Here is a 20,908-nt window from a genome sequence, read left to right as displayed (position 1 = left end):
CATGGAATGCTAGGGAGAATACGAAAAGTGTTTGCATTTAATCATAATACATGAAGAACCTCGATTTTTTTAAAAACTAGGAAAGGTTAAGAAAACTGTCCTGAAACTATACTGGAGGGAGAAGCCCAGACAGTAGAAAAAGACCTGAGGGTGTTGGTTGACAGCCGTCTGAATATGAGCCAGCAGTGTGCCCAGGTGGCCAAGAAGGCCAACAGCATCCTGGCTTGTATCAGAAACAGTGCGGCCAGCAGGAGCAGGGAAGTGATTGTCCCCCTGTGCTCGGCGCTGGTGAGGCCACACCTTGAATGCTATGTCCAGTTTTGGGCCCTTCACTGCAAGAAGGACACTGAGGTGCTGGAGTGTGTCCAGAGAAGGGTAATGAAGCTGGGAAAGGGTCTACAGAACAAGTCTTATGAGGAGCAGCTGAGGGAGCTGGGGTTGTTTAGCCTAGAGAAAAGGAGGCTCTCTACAACTACCTGAAAAGAGGTAATAGTGAGGTTGGGGTTGGTCTCTTCTCTCATGTGACAAATGACAAGACCAGAGAAAATGGAATCCAGTTGAACCAGAGGAGACTTAGATTGGATATTAGAAAGCATTTCTTTACAGACAGGGTTGTGAAGCATTGGAATAGGCTGACCAGGGGATGGATCCCCATCCCTGGAAGTGTTTAAAAGACATGTAGATGTGGTGCTGAGGGACATGGTTTAGAGACCCTGGCAGTGCAAGGTGTACAGTTGGACTCGATGATCTTAAAGATCGCTTTCAACCAGATGATCCTGTGACATTAAAAATGTAAACTCTGAATGTAGTTAAATTAGTTAATCTGCAACGATTGGTCCAAATTAGAATACAGCATCCATAATTTTAAAATTGCTAGTCTTAAGAAGTTGCATATGAAATGACCAAAACTGAACATTATTCAAAGTTAAATTCTTTACTGTGAGAGGCTGAGACAGGTAATGTTGAAGAACAACAGATCAATGGGATGTCAGAAAGCCATATACTGTGGTACAGGTAACTGTAGTCTTGAAGCTCCTGAGGAAGAATTTAGCATATAGAGAAAGGTAGGCTCTTTCTCCAAGAAGAAAACAACCACATTTCTCAAAGGCTGTAAACAGGCAATATCAAACAAGTATGTAATGGTGAAGAATAGTAGCTTTCATATTAAAACACTGCATTTACACAGCTCTTTCACAAGGGCTCTAGATAAAAATATGCCCTTGTCCAAACCACACTGCAAATGCCTACAGGAGAGTCAGGATTTCATCATCTCACCAGCTGATTCATTACAAAAAAATGGCCAAGTATCTTTCCAAAATTAGGAAGTCACAGTTCACCCAGTGCCAATCACTGGAGGATCAGGACAGAACCACAGATGACCCAAGTAGAGGTTGGCTAAGGCTGTCTCCATGTGAATCACTGCCCTCAGTTCTGCATTACATGGAAATTAACGGCTGTGAGGGCATTGGAGAAAGAGAAGGACCAATGTTCTTTATTTAAGCTTGAAGCCAACTACCACACGCCCGAAATTGAAGAGAAAAAGGTGTCACCTACATGCTCGAAGAAGCAAAAAGGAAGGAACTCTTACTACTTTATCTTGGATATTTACTGGGACTAGAGGATTTTCTTGAAGAAAGAAAACTGGAATAGGTCCAGACAGATTTTTTTTTTCCTGCTATCTTTATCACCAGAGGATATGGATCCCAGGCAAAATGTTGCATATAAGTTTGATTTTCAGGACTTGAGAGTGCAGCGCATACAAAATGACCAAACTACAGCCTGCAGAGAAAATGAGTGTAATGTAGAGTCAGAATTCACACCGAGCCAAGGCTAAGGGATGCCAAGATGATTTTCATGTGCAAATAGAGTTTTTCCAAAGAGGAGTGCAAGCCTGTAAATCTAGCAGACAAGAATTTCTAATTCAAGGATCTACAGAGCATTCTGTACTCATACATTGTTCCTGGATATCTGATTACATATACAGACATTGCTGATATTTCAGTCCCAGAAGTACTCAAGTTTTTCTATTGCTGGTTAGGGCTAAACTAAAGGAACAATTTCAAAAAAATCCAAGCCAAATTAAAAAAAAAAAAAAATCCAAACAGGAAAGAAACACCAGAGTAACATGAACATCCTGCAAAACCCATGATCAAATTCCGGGATATCAATGTCACATGCATTTTTTTTTACTATGTCATCTCTCAGAAATAAGTGATGTAACATTATATCTTGTTATGCACAAAACAAATTCATGAAGCGTTGAAAGATGGAAGAAGTCAAGCTATATGCTCCCCTTAACTCCTCTCCCTAGCTGTATGCTTTACGGCAGATAATTATTTGATTGTGTACTTGTTTTCCCATAGGCCCCTGCTTTATTTAGCATACAGGAAATGAGGAATCCATATTGCCCTTTTCATTTCTTTAGGTGGAAAACTCCAGCCCAACCTGTTAGAGACTGGCAAAGTTTCAAGCAATTAACAAGATCCTTTAAAAAACAATGTAAACAGCCATAAGATGTGGAGTTATTATCTGCTGATAGTATATGCTGAATGCACTGCCAAAATTCTAAAAGGTCCAAGGTTCTCATCTATTTTCCATGATGGATTCTGATACAAGAAAAGATTAACATCTTTGGAATACTGGCAAATTCAAATTTTAAGAGCTTTTTAAGAGCTCAACTACTTCTCAAGCCAGACTCAAAACTTTGAGGATATTTCTGAGTGGCACATCTAGAAACAAAGCTACAATATGTCAATCTAAATGTCAAACAGTAGAGAAAATTTTATTTTATTCCCCCGAAGACTTTACAGGAAATTCTCTATAGCTGAACATCTTTTTTTTCCCTGAAGAGTCTGTTTTCTGTCCATAAGCCCCATATCATCAAGAACTACTGTATTACAAGCAATTAGAACGTGCCATTACTACAGAAGGAAGTACTGTTAGGGTGTCATTAATTTAATCTTTTAAATGATTTATGATGACACTCCTATCTAAAAAGAAATTAAACTAATTTGAAAATTGACAAAGGTTCTGACACTGTCATACTCAAAGACTGAAATAAAATCAAGCAACTGTTAATTGAAGCGTTAATTCAATCAAGTGATTTTATGTGTTAGACTTATGCAATTTTAATAAAAGCTATTCCACTTTAAGGTAGTTTTAAAAAAAAAAGACTTAGAAAACATGTATAGTTTGAATCAATTGTATGGATTGAATTCTGTCATTCAGGATGCATTCGTGTGTCTGACATTAAAATATGAAAACCAATGTTTGTCATTTATGATAGTGTAATTTTATAAACTTGCAACATAACTGATTTTGTCATTAGGAAAGTAACAGTATCTATTGGCAGAAAATATGCAAACCAATGGTACATGCGAGCAGGTTTCTAGATTTACTTTAACAATTACTTAATTTGTAAAATCTTTCAAAACTCATGTTAAAAACCTGAAAGGTCACACACACACACACAATTTATTAATGAAACTTGTCCAATCTATAAAGTTCTAAAGAGTTGCATCCTGCTTTTCTATCAAAAGTAACAACAGAGAAAGAAATTAATGGCAGTGGAAACCTTAAGACATAAAGTGGCAGTTATTCAGTTTCCTAATGCATCTCAATATGCAGCCACATGCAGCATTGCCTGCAAGATGAGTGGTGACAAGAAATTCAACAGCTAACTGGAGTGGAAGGAGAAAAATCAGTCATTCAAAAATATTTCAATTTTTACAGTTCAGCTAATATTTTCTGTTATTTATGCACTCATTTCTTAGCCTGTTCCAAAAGATGGAACATAGATTATTTAATTGTAACCTTCATTTACTAATTAGTGCAAGAAAACACATTAATGTGCAACTGAAACACTATTTAAGGAGCGTATACATAGTTCACTAACACCTCTATTAATACTTTATGACAAAAGAGAAATGGGCTACCTTTTAACTAGACTTACACCGCCCTAACTACAATCCTCATACTCAAGTGGATTTTCTTTGCCATAGTGATAGATCAGATTGCAAGACTACCATTCTCCAAAGCTATATTTCTTCATATTTCCCCAGAATCCTTTGGATTGAAAAATAATCTTTTAAAATACACAGAATACAAACAAAAAACCTACCAGCAAACTAAAAGAATAACATAAACACCCCTACTAAAGTGGTCCCAGGACAAATTAATTAAGGATAACTAAAGAACAATAACAATCACATTAAACATTCAATATTCATATTAAATAGTAATAATAAAAAAGGATCAGCTTGCTAGCAGTTATTCCCTTTGAAAGACTAACTTTATACTCGATAATGGAGTGGAATATGAGCTTAACACAAATCCTCAGGGTAAAAAAAAAAAAGATTTTCTAACACATATCACATATTGTTAAAAAAAAATCATCTACCATTTTATATGAGCATATGTTATACTATTCTAGGCTAACCTCTCACCTGCTGATAGTGGACTTGTTCTGTTTCAGATGCATGTTGTCATACCGAGCAAAGGCTGTCTGCTTGCAGAAGCATGTTAGACTTATCCATGAGCAAGTACAATGGAACTACGGATGTAATAGCACTCTGGCTCTATAGGTCATGTACCCATACCATCTAGAAAAATTAAGAATATATGTCCCTCCTGTGGTCCTCCTCTTAGGACCCAAAAAGATATTTCTGAAAAGACAACTGAAAAATTATCTCTCTAAAGGAGACAATGCAAGGCAAATCTGCCACTCAAATTGCTGGATGGTAAAAAGGTAATACAGAAAATACAGGATTTGGCACTGACAAGAGCAGAAGTCAAAACAGAAAGGAGAAGGGAAATCTCTATTATACACAACCAGTCAGGATTTAAATTTCATTTTTCCATCATTCCTTTGAATTAAGAACATACACAGGTTACCTCAGAAAATGATGGGGAAGTCTGCATCCCTGTACCACAGCATCACAAAGGGTTTGTGTCTTTTATAATGCAACCGTGCAGCCTCCTTGTGCAAACCAAGGCTGCAGATGCACTCAGCATAAATTCACCTCCCTAGATGTATAGATTTCTTCTTTCTTCCCTTAGGTACCAGTACATACAATAACATAATAAATCTAGAAGCACAGTTTGATGTTATACAATACTGATATATAAGATACACTGCAAAGGATGAACAGTCTTGGTGATAAATATGCAGTGCATGCACATCTCAAACAGCTGAAGCACGTGAAGTTAATGAGCATCAAGTTCTGCAAAGACTCACCATATTCTGTTTGGTTCTTTTCCTTTTACAGAACAATCTCCTTGAAGATTTCAAGGAAGGTATTGTATTTAAAGAGGGCTTTTAATAGATGGGAGTCAATCTACTAGTTTAATTGAGCAGATTCTCACAGGCCTGAATTAGCCAAAGCAAAGACTGATGTGATTGGACCACTAAGCTACTTTAGAAGGAAAATACATAAAAGGGAAAATAGATATAAATGAAGGGCAAAACAAAATCACTTGCAGTGTGGAACAGACGGACTTTGCATAGCTGTTTCCTGTTGTACAAAGAATTCCAGTGAAAGAAGTACATTGATGAAATAGGGGCATTGAGCCCACCTGAGAGTGATAATTTCATTTTCACTTTCCAACAGATGTGCAGCCAGCAGTAAATCATAAGGGTACAAACTAAGAATTCATAATTGAACATGTGACTGTATTCTTTTCTTGCTTTTTTTTAAATTTAAACACATTATAAAGATTTCTTTTTTGGTCAGTAAAACATAGACATTATGCCAGTACAGATTTCTTTAAAAGAAATCTTCCTAATAGAAGCACTTTCCATTAGAATCATGCCTAACCAAGATCCCCCGTTTCAGTATTGGACCACATTTTTGGTCTATAAATGTTACGATTACACTTATTTTCATACAACCCCCTATATGTTTAATAACATATTAACATATTAATATATTAACATATAACAAATGCATTTCAGGCTTAGACTTTCAGCTTTTTCAGAATATTGCCTAAGACAACTACATTTCACATGAAATTACAGATCAATAGTCCAAAGAGATAAAACTAAGAAAACCTGTGAACATGGAAAAAATCCCTCATCTCAAACATTGTGTTCACTACGCCCTCAGCAATGCACTGCTCTAACCTTCATACCCAGCTTTAATTCCTCAAATAAAACAAAGTGAAAAAACAGGAGACACTGCAATCAGCCCAGAGATTTATACTCAGCTGTGGACAGCAGATATAAACTACCAAAAAGTCTCGGAGGGGAGAAAGTAGAAGGAAGGGAGGAGGGAGGGGGAGAGAAGGAACAATAGCCTTCTGCTCCCATCACTACTGGAGTGGACTCTATTCTTATTTCACTTGAACATATAATAAAATATACACATGAAAGAAAAAAATCCTATTTTTCAACCAAGCTAGTTTTAAAAGAAAAAAGGTTCGTAATGTAAATTTAGTAAGAAATAACCAGTAAAGCTTCATGAGAAGCACGCTGATGACCGGAGCACGGACAAGTGCAGATAGCATGCTCTGCATAAGTTATGATGTGGGATATGTATTTTACTGCTTAACCTTGGTGCTTAAAAAAGTAAGTCTTGCACAGCACGTACTGTAAAACTATACCAGCAAAAGTGTTTCTTGGATTTTTAAACAACATTTAAAAGTAATTCAATCAAAAAACATTTAATGGGAGCAAGGGGCAAATGGGATAGGAGTCCTAACAATATTAACAGGTTTGTACAAACAGCCACATCCACCCCAAAGCATAATCAAATAAAATGATAGTTATGTTATAATCATCAACACAGACAGTCTCTTTGCATGCTAAGCCTTTATACTTAGGATGCAAACCTCTGTAGCAGATGTAAAATCTGGCTCCCTTTTCTTGTTCTAAACCTGGCTGTCTTTTGCATATGATTTGTTTTCTGTCCATGTGCAGTGTAGCAGATTAACATGGAGAAATCTAAACTCTAATCTGTGCATCATTAACTGTATTCACTCCTGCAATATTAGCTGCTTCTGTAAATTGCATTTCTCATTCAAAAGTGTTTGTAAGGCTTTGCATTAAATGCATTTGAAAATAGATATTCAGATCTTAGTTGGCAAGGACAGATGAAGACAATCAAGGCATTTGTCTTTATGACAGTATCTTGTCAATCTAAACCTGAACAATGTCACCCCAACATCTTCCTTATTACTGTTCCGTTATTAAAATAAAGCATCCATGGTCCACCTCACACCACTTAAACTGGCAGGAGTATGAATTACTCTAGCAGTTGGGACAATGTGGTTTGAAAGGCAATGTAACACAATCAGCTGCACAATATCAGATTTCAAGGAACGCAAAAGACATCTAGAGCAGAGGCTAATGCTCAAACAATCCTAATATTGGCATTAAAGTGTTCAAGATCCCACAGGGATAATTTTATCTTTTGACCCCAGGTTTTAATTGAAACTTTAAACAAAATATATTACCTATTTAAAGCAGCTAAACTGGACTCTGGCCTTTGCAGTGCACGTTGCCATGCCAAGCAAATTAATCGGTGTAACCTTAGCAAGTACTTTTTAATTTACATCAAAGAAATATGACATAGAGAAAATAAATACCAAGCCAACCCTATACAGCCTGTTGAATAATTATTTTTATTCTAGTTTTAGAGTTTTAATTTTTAGCTGTTTTTCTTTTTTTTCTTAAAAGAACCCAAAAGAGAGAGAGAAAAGATTTTACTTCTTGGTACGAAGCCAAAGAAACATATGGTTTCCTTAGCTGAGTTGTTGCACACCTGGCAAAATAAATCACAGCAACAGGAGACCAAAATCTACTCTGCAACTTTTCATATGCACAAACTGAGACCATCTGATGCTGGTCTTCTGGCCCTGCCTTTTGTGGCATGAATAAAATACAAAGTCAAATGGACAGCTTGCTTCTTGAGGCCCAATAATTCTTCAGAGTTTTAAAGGATGAGAGTCAGCTGGGCAGCCTGGCACACCAGAGGAAGGAGTCACTGGGCCTATCAGAGCAAAAAGCCAGGCCAGTGGAAGCAAGTACAGGAAAAGAAGTGTAACACAAACAGGGAAAGCAGGTGATATAAAGGATTAACACTGCTGGAGTGTTAATGCTACCGCACTCTGAGTGCTGGAGTTCAAACCCTAATTCAGTGTAAACAGTTTGCCTCCTGTTTATTCTCTTCGGTGTATGTCAGATACTCCATATACGGAAAAAAGCCTCCAGAAAATCTTTAATAATTATTCAATCATGTCATTGAAAAGTAGAGGAAGCATTGTTTTCTTACTTCATGTGCCAGCATGTGGCAATATGTGTGCTACTGAAGCAAGCAAAGCAATTGCCAGAGGCTCAACATACATTAATCACAGTAACAACTGTAGCAGATAAACCTCAAACTGTAACTATTCTTGGATCTCATGATAAACTGTGAAGACTTTTTCCACACGTAGAAACAGCACCCTTCCTTCCCAAGCAGATGGGGAGCACTCCCATTTCTCCCCCTTCCTCCCCAGCAGCAAGCACACAGTAAGAAGACACAGTTCAGAATCAGGTTCGTGCTCTTCCAAGTGCATGATACAGGACTGGCCTATTTCAGTTCTTCTAGTCTCCCTTTTAAAGGCAAGAAGCAGGCAAACAAGCTTATGTAATGCTGTTTATCAAACAAAGTGTTATAGCAAACGTCTATAATTTTATCTTGAACATCAAATCAGGAATAAAAAAATCCAGTTGTCCTTCAGATAGCATGAGCTGCAGAGCGGATGCACTCCTGATAATGGATGTGGTTGCCTTGTTCTCCTGTCACACCTGATGCATAGAGATGACTGAATGGGTGTTTAGGATTTATCTCACCTAACTTGATCTAGCAAGTGTAAGGTAGTCATCTCAGCTCCTTTTATAGAAGTATGCTTGCAGGGGATTATCTGTATAATCCAACATAGATGTCTAAATCAGATGGGCTTAATTAATCCCCAATTTTTTTTCTTTCCACACTGTAAAGTGAGCATAGCTATCCAGCTCTGTCTTGTCATCTAACCTGTACATTTTTACAGGTAAGCGAGACTTCCCTAACTAACTGCAGGCATGTGAATTCAAGCAGATGCATCCAGGAGTGCTTTAAATAAATCAGAGCCCTGCTGTTAATACAGTTGCCCTGCATTCAATGCAGGCCACTACCCAACTCCTCATGTAGCCTCTTGGAGTGCCTTTGCAGCATAGCCAACCAGCCACACCTCAGCAACTACTGTGAAGCAAGTTCTGGCTTCCCTGCAACAGCTGCTGTCACAACAGTGACCTAAATAGAAATATATGGTATGTAAATGGTAAGTTGTACTTTAAGGAGCTTCATAACAGCCTGCTGCTCTTAGCAAGAGGCTGAAAAGGGTGAAGGTAATCTTAGCTGCTCCTAACTTGTTATGCTGTTGGGACATCCACGACATGCCAGTGGCTGCGTAAAGGAAACAGAAGCCAGAGTATGGGCTAAGCAGCGGAGGGAGGAAGCTCAGCAGCAGCCAAGCCTAGGCCAGGGACTGAGCTGGTCTTTGTATTCACTATCACAGTGTGAGTTAATAAATGCAAATCCCAGGAACAGAGTGAACTTAGACTGTGTCACGGACTGTGCTTATAAAGGAAGCTGAGACAGGCCTCCCGAACCTAAAAAACTGAACAGTGGCAAAAAAGTAAAAAACTAAAGAATCTCACAAGTCATAGAGGTTCTAAAGGGAGCACCTATTCACAGGAAAAGAAAAACAGTGGCACAGGCTGCTTTGTGATGGAACAACCAACACGCTAGAAACATCGCTGCTTTACTTTTTCCAATTTCTGTACTTCTGAGGAGGACTTTTATCAGAATTGTGAAATACATATCTGCTCTAAAGAGGGCAGTCAAACTTTGGATGGTTTGCTGGAGCACCACACTACCTCAACAGTTAGTATATCCACAGACAGTAAGCAGAGGCTTGATTCATAGAGTGGTGACTGTCGATAACCCTACCAAATTTATCAGCAAACGCTGATGAATAAAACTGATAAAACAACAGTTCAGCTAAGACTCCTGATGAACTAAAGTACATGCAATAATCAGCTTGTGCAAATTAGGGATTTTAGCCATTTGGTTTAATCTGATAAAGGTCATCATTCAGGGAGAAATAACCCTCCACTGAGCTGTATAAACTGTTAAGGAAGCGGTTATACTATTATTAGATACTTTGTCACTGTGATGAGAGAAGTACTCAATTTAGCATTTACAGAGATTTGCAAACACATAGCATCAGTTACAACTACAACGTTAGAATAGTTTTTTCCTATGCCCAAGTATTTGTAAGGAGCTAATAAAAGATGCCTTTCCTAAATAAGTAGAGCAAGTGGTGCCTCCATTCAACAGCTGTGTCAAACCAATTCATATCAACCAATATATTCATACCCTTGTATTTTAGGCATTGGGAGGAGAAAAAAGCCACCCCCCCCCCCATGTTTCCAATTGTTTCTTATTATTTCTACATATCTTTAATTGTTTTTCTTTGAACTACTTATAAAGCATCTTACTTCCTTTTCTGCCCCAGATCGGAGCTCACAGAGTCTACTGGGCCAGATGCCGAGGTTGCTTAGCAGAAACACATGCCCTTCAAGAGAGAATTCCACTTATCTTTGGAACAATGAAGAACCTGCCTTCTTGTTTATAGATCTGAATACTATAATTAATAATTCATATTAATCTTCTTTATTTTATTATCTGTTTAATGTATCCACTTAAAGATGGGATGAGAATATAAGGAGTTGAAGTTCAAGTTTAAAAACAAAAACCCCACCTCCCCTAAATTAATGCCTCTTGCAGTACTCAAAGGACTCTGGTAAACTTATGAAAGATAGATAGGCTGGTCCTGGAAGAAGAATTCTCCTACTGTAAATGTCTAACCAACAGTACCTCAGTTGGGAAATAAGTTTTTGGCACAACCTCCAAAGAAAATCCATCTCTGTGGGCCTGTTTGGACACCTGCATCCAACAGCCACACTAAATTTTATGTTATAATCAATCTCAAAAGCATGATTTGCACACGAGGTCTCCAAGACAGTGGATGAGAGACTCTGGAAGCAGAGAAAACCATCATGCATTCTAAATGTGTCATCATTTATTGTCCCTTATTCAGCATTGCAGTTGCTGGCATTTAAGCTCTGAACCTGGTTTGGCTCCTGTCTACTGAAAGCAATTATTTTTGCTGTTATTAGCTAATTCCTTTGAGCACCAGCTGCCTGACTAAGCTCTTTTGTTTCGCCCAGTCTGACTTCTCAGGTATCTTTCTGAAGCACTAACAATGCACTTACCCATCATGTTATATAAGCTCTGTGGTGCAAACTGCCTTGGCATTTTCTGTATTGCTTCTTTGTAAACCATAAGGGCATCCTGAAAAGAAACACAGAAATCATTAGTAAAGCACCAATTTCCAAAGAAGTCTTTCAGATTTAAGGTAAACCCAAATTATTTTCCTTCCCCAAATGAAAGATGCAAAGAGAAAAAAACCACATCAGTGTCAAAAATATCACAGGAAGTTCACATTTCTCATTTTCAAAACTTTCACCAAATTCATTGTGATCTAAAATAAAGAAACCATTGTCTACCGCCAAGTACTAGCAAAACATAATTCTCACAACTGAAGTCTGCTCAGAAAGAATGAGATGAACTATATTGTCAGGGATGCCAGAATTGGCTTCCCTTCGCAGATGTGCTCTGCCTTGAATTACTTGTGCTCACATTTATGATTCATTCAGCGCTTTGGATGCTTAGTGGTCAGTCCATTAGCTCTGCACCATTTTCTACATCATCTCATCAAGCAGTCGCAACTTGTGAAGGCTCAAATACACTTGAAAAAAACCCAAGTATATGATCAAATCAAGGCTGGGTCAGACTGCAATCACCACCAGGCAGGAACCTGATGGTTTAGAATCTTAAAATCCCTTGCACCTTCTAGGCATTGCACTCCAACCCTACACTCTATCAGCCATGCAGAAAAAACGCTGCTGGTCCCTTACCTTTATGGATATATTAGCTGTCTGTGCCTGTGTTCTAACCAATTAGTAACTGCCATCTGACAGAGCTGGATTCAGCAGACAGATGACAGAGAACCGTAGAGCTTGTGCATGCCTAATGTTAAACAGCTGAGGTAACTGTCAGAGACAGGAAGAGTTATATGGATCAAAACCATGTGTAACTCCTGTTCTGAAATGTGCCTGGCAACGTAGAGAGAATGACTTTCTTTCAAATACTGCTAAATGTAAAAACTCAAACAAATAGCCAGTTTTTGTAATTTCATCAGAGAGAACAGAGAGAAATCACAACAGTCACATTTGCACATATAAAAGAGATGGGATGGGTTGGGTGCAGTGTTCAGTTACAATAAAAATATCCAACCCACTTTAGCACTTAGGTCAAGATATCTGAAAATAGCAAATAATGAGATGTCTTTAATCACTGAAGTTTTTAACTGTTCCAACTAGGTCTTATTTTGGGAGACTCAATAGGAAACATGATTTGGTGAAATTAAAACAGTCTGTGTCAGTGTTGAATTTTGAAAGTCTGGATGGCAGCAACAGGTATCATTTATGTGATAATGATATTACCATATCATTATCAGGATATGGTAGATAAATCTGGAGTTACCTCATAGTGTCCTTGTTCATGGAAAAGTTTTCCTAAGTTGTAAAGACAGCTAGTAACAGAGCTTTTATGAGCATGAGGATCTTTCAAATTTTCATCAGGGATCTCTGAACACTTCAGGAAAGTCCTCCTGGCTTCCTCTGTCTTCCCTTGGTTCATCAGGATGATACCAGTATTTAAATAGGCAGCTGTGAGGAGGGAAATAAAAGTTATCTTTTAATTGGGTTCCATTATGTTTTATCTAATCTTTGTTTTACTTTAAAATAATATCTGAAGGAGATCCCACGGTTATCTAATTTGACTTTTGTATAATATAGATCAATCACTGGTGTAAGGAGGAACATGTACAAGGTAAAAGTTCAGAGACAAGGAAGAGAAAGCGGCTAAAAAATTGAGGCAGGAAGGAAGGGAACACTGGTTAGGCAGGTGCTCCATTGTGTTCCTCTTATTAAGACTGTACTAAGCTTACAGTGTCATTATTAGAAATGTTACAAAAATACATATTTATACATATATGTGCATGTGCATTTATACATATACATATACAGATTTAATACTGATGCTACAAAAAAGTCAGCAATCTTAAAACGCACTCAATTTTGTAACCAATCACTGGCAACATCCTATGGATTTCCCACTTTCCCAAGCAAGAAAGGAAAAATGAAAGGGCTTCAAAAATATTTGTATTCACTCACGCCACATACTATAAAAATCAGGGTCTGGCTGTAAGAATCTAAAAACAGGAGCCTGAAAATTTGGTCGGTAGCATCTATGGTTCACCACCCCAGATCAGACGCATTTTAGGATCTATCAGCTCTGCCCAGTGTTAACTCATTATCTGCTTCTTCCCTGCACCACATTAAATGCAGTTGTTGACTAATAAACACTTGCTTTTAAATGAAAAGTGGACAGTTTCAACTTCTACTTTCTGAATTACAAGCTTCTGAAAAAAAAAAAGGAAGTACTATTAAAGAGTAGGAAGAATTCCTTAAAAACTATAGTTTTTACTATAGTACTACTACGCAAGCTTGTGTAGTTGAAATACTTACAAGCTAGTGTGGGTCTGCTACCAATTGCCAGTTTATAGTAATGCAATGCCTCCGAAAACCTGCTGTTTTCCTGAAGTAGTAATCCTCTGCATAAGGACAAAAGGTAAAGAAGAAAAGAGGGAGATCACTGAAAAGTGTAACTTCAAAATAAATACTGAAAACAAAACTGAAGTAACCAAAAAAAAAAAAACCAAAAACCCCACAACCAAACTTTTTTTCTACTCCTCTTCCAGAAGACTCTTTTCTTTTAAAAGTTGTTCCATTAACAGACATATTCTCTCTCCATGACCTCGTTGAAGTTCTTAGCCTTTGTTTATTCAGCCCCATTTTGATAATCCTAATTCCTTCCTTCCTTCCACAACCCATTATCTTCCAGTTGATTGCTAGGGTTAAAATCTGAAACTGGAGATGGCAGATGGAGGCTGTGTTTCCTTATCTACTGGCTCTCAAACCTTTAGACAACAATTATTTCCTTTCCACTCACATGAAAAGGAGTGATAACAGATTAATGGTCTGTAAATAATGGCAAACTCTTTCTACAATAGGTTGGTGCATGCATATTCCCTTTTTTTTTTAATTTTTTTTTTTCTTTTTGGGGGATGGGCAGAGGAAAAGACTAAATGCTTAGCCAAAACTTCCCAATTTGGCTAGTAAATTTATTTAATTGCACAATCAATGTAAAGTTCGCGTGCCATGCTTACTACGATTATTTATTACATTGAAAACATCTTTAAAAAGTCCAGGGCGTATTTGTAAAGCTCAACAAATACATAGCTCTACTCCATTTCGTTTTGAAGGAGACAGTTGATTTTCATCCCATATTGCCAACTCCTTTGTCTATGGTAAATACAGGGAGGAAAAAAGTTTTCTCTGAATGGCTGATTTCTAGATGCAGAGGAAGAACCTCCCTCAGTTGCTGCGTCTCCTGTAGGTCACCCCTTCCAATGACCAGGGTAGATGGCTAGATAAGGAAGTTCCTCTTACAACCAAGAGTGAATCTATTCCTGACATGCCTTTCCCATTCTTTGCTTCCTCTTTGAAATGGTAACTGCTCTTTGGAGATTACTGGCAGAAGGTAGGAGGAGCAGACAGAGAGAATACAACAGCAGTGGCACAATGCAAAGCACTGAAGGTAAGCCAGTGGTGGAGCAGAGCAACTGACACGTGTTGAGTACATACCTACCTTTTGTGGTTATAGACACATAATGCCTGCCTTCTTTCTCATGCAAGGATGAACAAAGGAAAGCACATCCTTGAAATAAGGATGCTTGATACAGAAGAGTAAGCTCAAATGATAAACTTCAATGAAGAGCTTAAAGTCTTCTGGCACCTTTTCATAAACTTTCTACAGTTGCTAAGAATACCAAGCTAAATAAATAAAAAAGCATAACCCCAAAATGCCTCCCTAAGAAACCAAAACACAGGAGAAGTTGCTTCAAGTTTGCAGTTGCAAAACTTTTCTCCTCCTCAGTCCACCTACCAAATGTAAGGCAGGTAAATTGAAATGTTAACTGAAACATTCCACTTCTGTTCAAAGGAAGTTTACTGACATAGAATCATAGAATGTTTGGGTTGGAAGAGACCTTTAAAGGTCATCTAACACACCCTGAAGTGAGCAGGGCCATTTTCAACCAGATCAGATTGCCCAGAGCCTCATCCGACCTTACCTTGAATGTTTCCAGGGATGGGGCATCTACCACCTCTCTGAGCAATGCTCCAGTGTTTCACCACCCTGATTGTAAAACATTTCTTCCTTATATCTAGTCTGTAACTACACTTTATGATATAAATCATAAAAAACCCCGTAAGTGGGAAAATGTGAAGTCTCTCAGATGGAGGGAGGGTGGGAAGAAGTTAGTGGCTACTTTAGCCTAGTAAGACAAGTACCATGGAAGAATAGTTTTTCCTCTAGAAACACATGAGAATGAAACTATTTGGAAAAGAAAAAGCTACTTAAACCATAGAACACAAAGTAAACAGATATAAATTGTCCATAAATTAATTTAGGATTAATTAAGAGACTAATTAAGAATTTCACACTATTACAGTAGCAAGATTCTGGAACAACCTGACAACAGAAATTTTTTTTTGCCTGCATTGCTTTTAGCTAATTTTACAGTGGAGTGTGAATAATTTACAAAATGGAGGATATGCGCTGACTGTTTCCAAGAGTAGCAGATTTCACCCAGTGACTTAGAAAGTGTCTCAGAATCCCGTTTGTCTCACAGAAAGAAAAATAAAAAGAAAAAAAAAAGAGAAACAAGTTCTTGCTATCTAGAAATGATGCACATCACTTCTATAGATAGAATTGCTCATTTGAATACATGCAGGGAAGCATTTCCCACAAATGGGTTCTTTGCAACCATCCTGAATTTTTTAAGCTGCCAACTTTTACCTATCTTGATTGACCAACAATTTGGAAAAATCTTCCTGTCTTCCTTCTCTGCCTTGGTTTTGACCTAAAGTCACTGAATGTTAATGGAGCAGAACTGGAAAGCAGTCACAAAACACGAACAGGCAGTAGACAGTCTACCGTTTTGCTCAAGTTGCATATTAATTTATTCCTGTTGCAGTCCTATTAAAGCCAGCTGGTCTACTTACAAAGAAAACTCCTCAGTGACTAAAGATGGCATAAATTGACCAAGTACAATCCACAGGAGCGGTAACTGTCATCAAGATAAACATGTATGTTACTGAAAGACTTATAAAATTTTCAAGTCAGGTACTATATTGAAATAATTTAATCCATTTTGTTTACTGGTTGATAACAGCTAATATAGGGCCTGTTAGCTATTATTTGGCCATGACTGCATTTCAGCCATGCCTCGAGCATTTCAGGTGGGACTATCTACAAGAAACTGTATTAACCTCAATGCTATGCTGGCAAGCAAAGAAAGAAAAAGAAAATCCTCTTTTATTGCCCACACAGATGTGTCTCCAGCCACGCAGCAACAGAGGATGTGCTTTGCCTAAGGCAACCCTTTCACTACCATTTGCAAAACTAGCGGGTAGAAAGACAGGTGTGGATGCTACAGCAGCCCGGTACATGAAACCATTAAGTTTGGTCTTTAATTAAGTCTGTTTTGTTTTGGTTTTTAAGTAATCCATTTATCTACTCAACCAAATGAGCGCTAACCTTTTGTAAGAGTCTACAACTAGGTTTCATTAAGAAGAAAGCAAATCATTATGACACAGTACAAACAGGCAACATTTAATGTTTTTCAATAACATCCTGTTAGCAAATATGTAAATGGAACATAAATCCTTATTCTTAATCAGTAAGAACCCAATAGGCACTAACACAGAATGACCATTCCCTTTGCAGAACTCACTAAGCACAGTCATCCATAACCCCATTAGTTAAAAGAAAAAAAATAAAAAAAAAAACCCTCAAAACAATCAATCCCAGAACAAACTCCAGTCTTTCAGACAGTGCAGTCAAAACTCTCGTCATGTTCTCCCAGTTCTAAGGAAGAGCTTTCCAAATGGAATAAATTGTTTGGCAAATATAGTCCTGTTATTTTCTCTGTTACTGGAACAGTTTGGTTTTGGATTACTACCACTTCAGCACCGCATCAACTCAGAACCCCTGTTTCCTTGATAGAGAGAGGACTTCCATAGGGAGAAGGAGTGGCATTGCTCCTGTCTTTCTCCCTCCTCTGGATGCTGGGCAGCAGTATGACGTGCCAGCAGTCCTCAAACAAGACATGTATTTTCCCTCATGTGCTCTATCAGTCACCGTAGGTTGAGAGCTGGACAGAACTTCTTATGAGAGGGGTCTTTTATGAAGTTGAATGGCAGAGTCCAACAATTATTTTCCTAATGTTATAAAACAGAGAAAGTTTCTGTAAGGACTGTGAACCGCCACAATTTCAAATATCAAGACATGTAATTGAATAGCTAGGTCACTGAATGCATTTCAGTGATCTATCTTACTTACAAAAATATCTGTACTGCTCACAAGCCCTACAAAGAGTTCGAGGGCAGAGTTCTGCACTGCAGGATACCCATGATCACCCAAGTGACCTTTGGGTGCTACCTCAAGAGCCAGTCTCACAATACAGCAAGATTTTAAAGTCAGCTTTGGTTACAGTAAGACACAAATTTCAGTTGCTGTCTTTGACAGAGAAATAAATAGCTGGTAAAGCAGAGATTAATTCCAAACTGGTTTGTAACAAGTTTGCATTCACAACTGAAAAAAACCAAAGTACTTAAACAGACAGCAGGTGACACATCCTCTTTGCTTTTTAACTCGACATCCTGCACTGTAAAAACTTAATCAGTTATCAAGGAAGAGGAACCATAACCTTGACACGTTCCTACTACGTGAAGCGGTGCAGCAACTTTTTGTGGGGCAGGTTCAAACACAGTTCAGCACAGGTTTGCCGGTTAGCTTGGTTTTAATACTTTTTGTCTCTGATACCTCAGCAAAGGAGATTTTTATGCCAGCACCCTTAAAAGGCAGAAGCAGAGGGAATGCAATTTCAGATGTTACCTAGGCTAACAACAACAGACAAGGAAGAAATCTCCTTATAGTGATTGTTACCCAAGGATGGGGAGCTAAACTTTGCATATAAAACAATTCCGCAATCCCAGACTTTACAGAATTAAATTTTCAGCTACTACTGAAGACTTTTCCTAAAAGAAATCTAAATGTAAAAAGAAATCTAAATGTAAAAAAAAATCAAAATGTTTGACATAATACCCAAAGTTTACCAAAGTAAAGTTTATGGAAAATCACACTTTGAACTTATTAAAAAAAATTAAATTATTTGAATAATAAACTTGTAAACACAGCCCTATATCAAGAAAGGCAAAATGAGATATTTTGGGAAAGAAGAAAGGGGAGGGCTGTTTGGTAGAAATTTATCCTTTGTAGGGCATTGTATACTCCAAAAATAAAACATTTGAAGTAATTAATATAATTTTAAAGCAATATTCAATATTTATGTGAGATTGTGAACATTCCTAAAATCAGCTGAGAAACTCAAGGTAATGTAGATTATTAATACAGATGATTAACAACCACTCTAAGCACAGCTAGGCCTAAATACAAGTGAAATAATGTATGCAAAACTGTCTTTTGACCGATAAGCAATTTTACTTCAGGCATTAATTAGAAGCAATTTAAAACAATACAAAAAACCCCATGAGTTTAGGTAACAGGCATAAGGCAACAAAGGCTGAAAAGCCAGAGCTACAAATAGTGTTTAAAATCTGCTGAACATTGCCGAGGCCAGAAAAGGTACTGTTTGCCTAGAGCTCTGTCCTTGGTACTTTGCAGTATTGAAGTACATGGAGTTCTCAGTTCAAAAAAAGAGAAGAAAAAAGCATAGAAAGAAATCTCAGTTTATGCTGATTTACTACCCTGTGAAATCTAGCTGAAATCAGCAGTGTTACACAGCTTTGAGAAGTTGGCTTAGAGATTTATTTGCAAAAATCACCTGCAGTGCAGTCTTAAGATGTCAGAGAAGTTATATACAGGAGGCCACTTTGTAAGTATTTCTGAAGTACAATTTACCTAATTAAAGTAATATTATAATACATTCTCCACTTACAGTATAAATCAACGACTGAAATCCTTTCTGCATTGAAATTACAAGAAAAATCTCAAATGCTTTCAGAGTTGCCAGGAATTTACAGTCTGAGTTTATCATGAAGAGCTTCAGGAAAAAAAGGGTTCCAAACAAGAATTCAAGTCCTCCATCTGAGCTCAGGTTTAATAAATTCTAGGCCACAGTATATTTATAAAATTTCTGCTGGTCTCTAAGAGTTTAGGAATTTATTTAAGGTTACAAAATTGACACATTCGAACAATACATGTTCTGAATCAGACAAACCTTCAGACGGAGATTATGTAATTATGTTATTAATTAAAATTAATGCAGTTTAAATTGTTCTAAATTAAAAAAGCAGTCACAAGGTGTTACAGTCAGAAAATAAAACTATACCATTGAAACCAGCCATTCACCTAATATGTTAAATTCTCTAGATTTTAATGTATTAATAGTCAACTGCTAAGCCAACCTTACGTTTTGGTTTCTTGAAAAAAAAGGAAACAGAGATTATAAAATGCTTGTGTTTATGTAGTTTCTCTCTTTGACTGTTACCCATGAAAAATTGTGAGTAATCTGTTACCTGATCAGACAGCACTTTGATTTGTTATTGCCATGTGTGGACACCAGGCTGCAAGTGCCAATTAACCTGTATCAAATGCTGAGGCATAAGTGCTAAGAAACAGTAATGAGCATGTAAGTCTACAACATACTTAGGACATATTATGGCCAAAATACAGGAATTAGAGAAGTCTGTAAGGGTGCTTTTCTTCTGAAGTTCTACTAAATGACTGTTTCAGTTTCAAAGGCACATACTAAAAAACAAACCCAGCAAATCTAACTGGCCTCTTGTAAGCACCTATAAGATGCATTTTCCATTACTGTATTTTCTTATAAGTCTCCCATAGAACTGCATGTCAACTGCATGTATCATTTAATTTGTGGTCTCATAATATCAAAGCCTAGATCCAATATTCACCACCTAGACTTGATGCTGGATATTGAAATATCCAACACAGGCAAAGACTACAAAACCAGAAAACAACATGCAAGATTTTTCAATTTCTATTGAATAACTAATGGTTTTGTGATACTTAAAAAGAGAAAAGAAAGGATTCTAATGCATTCAGGATAGTAGTAGAAAGTTTAAGAGTTAGAGATCCTTCTTTGCATATGCATACATATACACATACTATATGGCAAACACTTCCCTCTGAACATACTTCCTTTACTTTCACAGATATATACACATGGTTATTCACGCCCTGTATATTCCAACCAGCATTTCAGTTAAATTCCTTTTACACAAATTCAGCAGAATTCCAAGACATTTTCTATGCAATGGAAATGAAGGTTGTAGGCATATATTTTGTGTATCAATGGAAAGATGGAAGATTATCAGCTTGTTCTGAGAACAGCAAAACTACTGAAATCTGATTTCTTTTATATCCTTGCCTTTACCATCCAACTCCCTTTCCTCTTCTTATACCCTGATATTAACTTCAGTTTCCCTCCATGACACAGTGAACGAGTAAGAGACAGAAGTACTGTATAGGCATACAAAAAATTTTAATAGCTATAATTTTCATCCCCAAAATGAATGGCATATGATAAAATTAGGAGTATGCATCTTGTCCCTTTTTCCCCCTACAATCTTCTGCTGGGTTCAGCA

At 37.4% G+C, this 20,908-nt stretch overlaps 1 protein-coding gene across 1 annotated transcript in view; it reads right to left on the bottom strand.

Annotated features, from left to right (window-relative positions):
* TMTC2 (transmembrane and tetratricopeptide repeat containing 2) overlaps positions 1–20,908 on the bottom strand; it is a gene marked incomplete at its 5' end in the record, with an annotated part of 141,570 nt that overhangs the window by 55,829 nt on the left and 64,833 nt on the right. The window contains 3 exons of the mRNA XM_010145743.1: positions 11,303–11,381; positions 12,636–12,820; positions 13,682–13,767. Coding sequence (XP_010144045.1) covers positions 11,303–11,381; positions 12,636–12,820; positions 13,682–13,767 — 350 coding nt within the window. The remainder of the gene's footprint in view (positions 1–11,302; positions 11,382–12,635; positions 12,821–13,681; positions 13,768–20,908) is intronic.

The sequence above is a fragment of the Buceros rhinoceros genome, unplaced genomic scaffold (assembly GCF_000710305.1).
Source record: "Buceros rhinoceros silvestris isolate BGI_N320 unplaced genomic scaffold, ASM71030v1 scaffold7381, whole genome shotgun sequence".
NCBI lineage: Eukaryota > Metazoa > Chordata > Aves > Bucerotiformes > Bucerotidae > Buceros > Buceros rhinoceros.
This window is presented reverse-complemented; position numbering and strand designations above follow the sequence as displayed.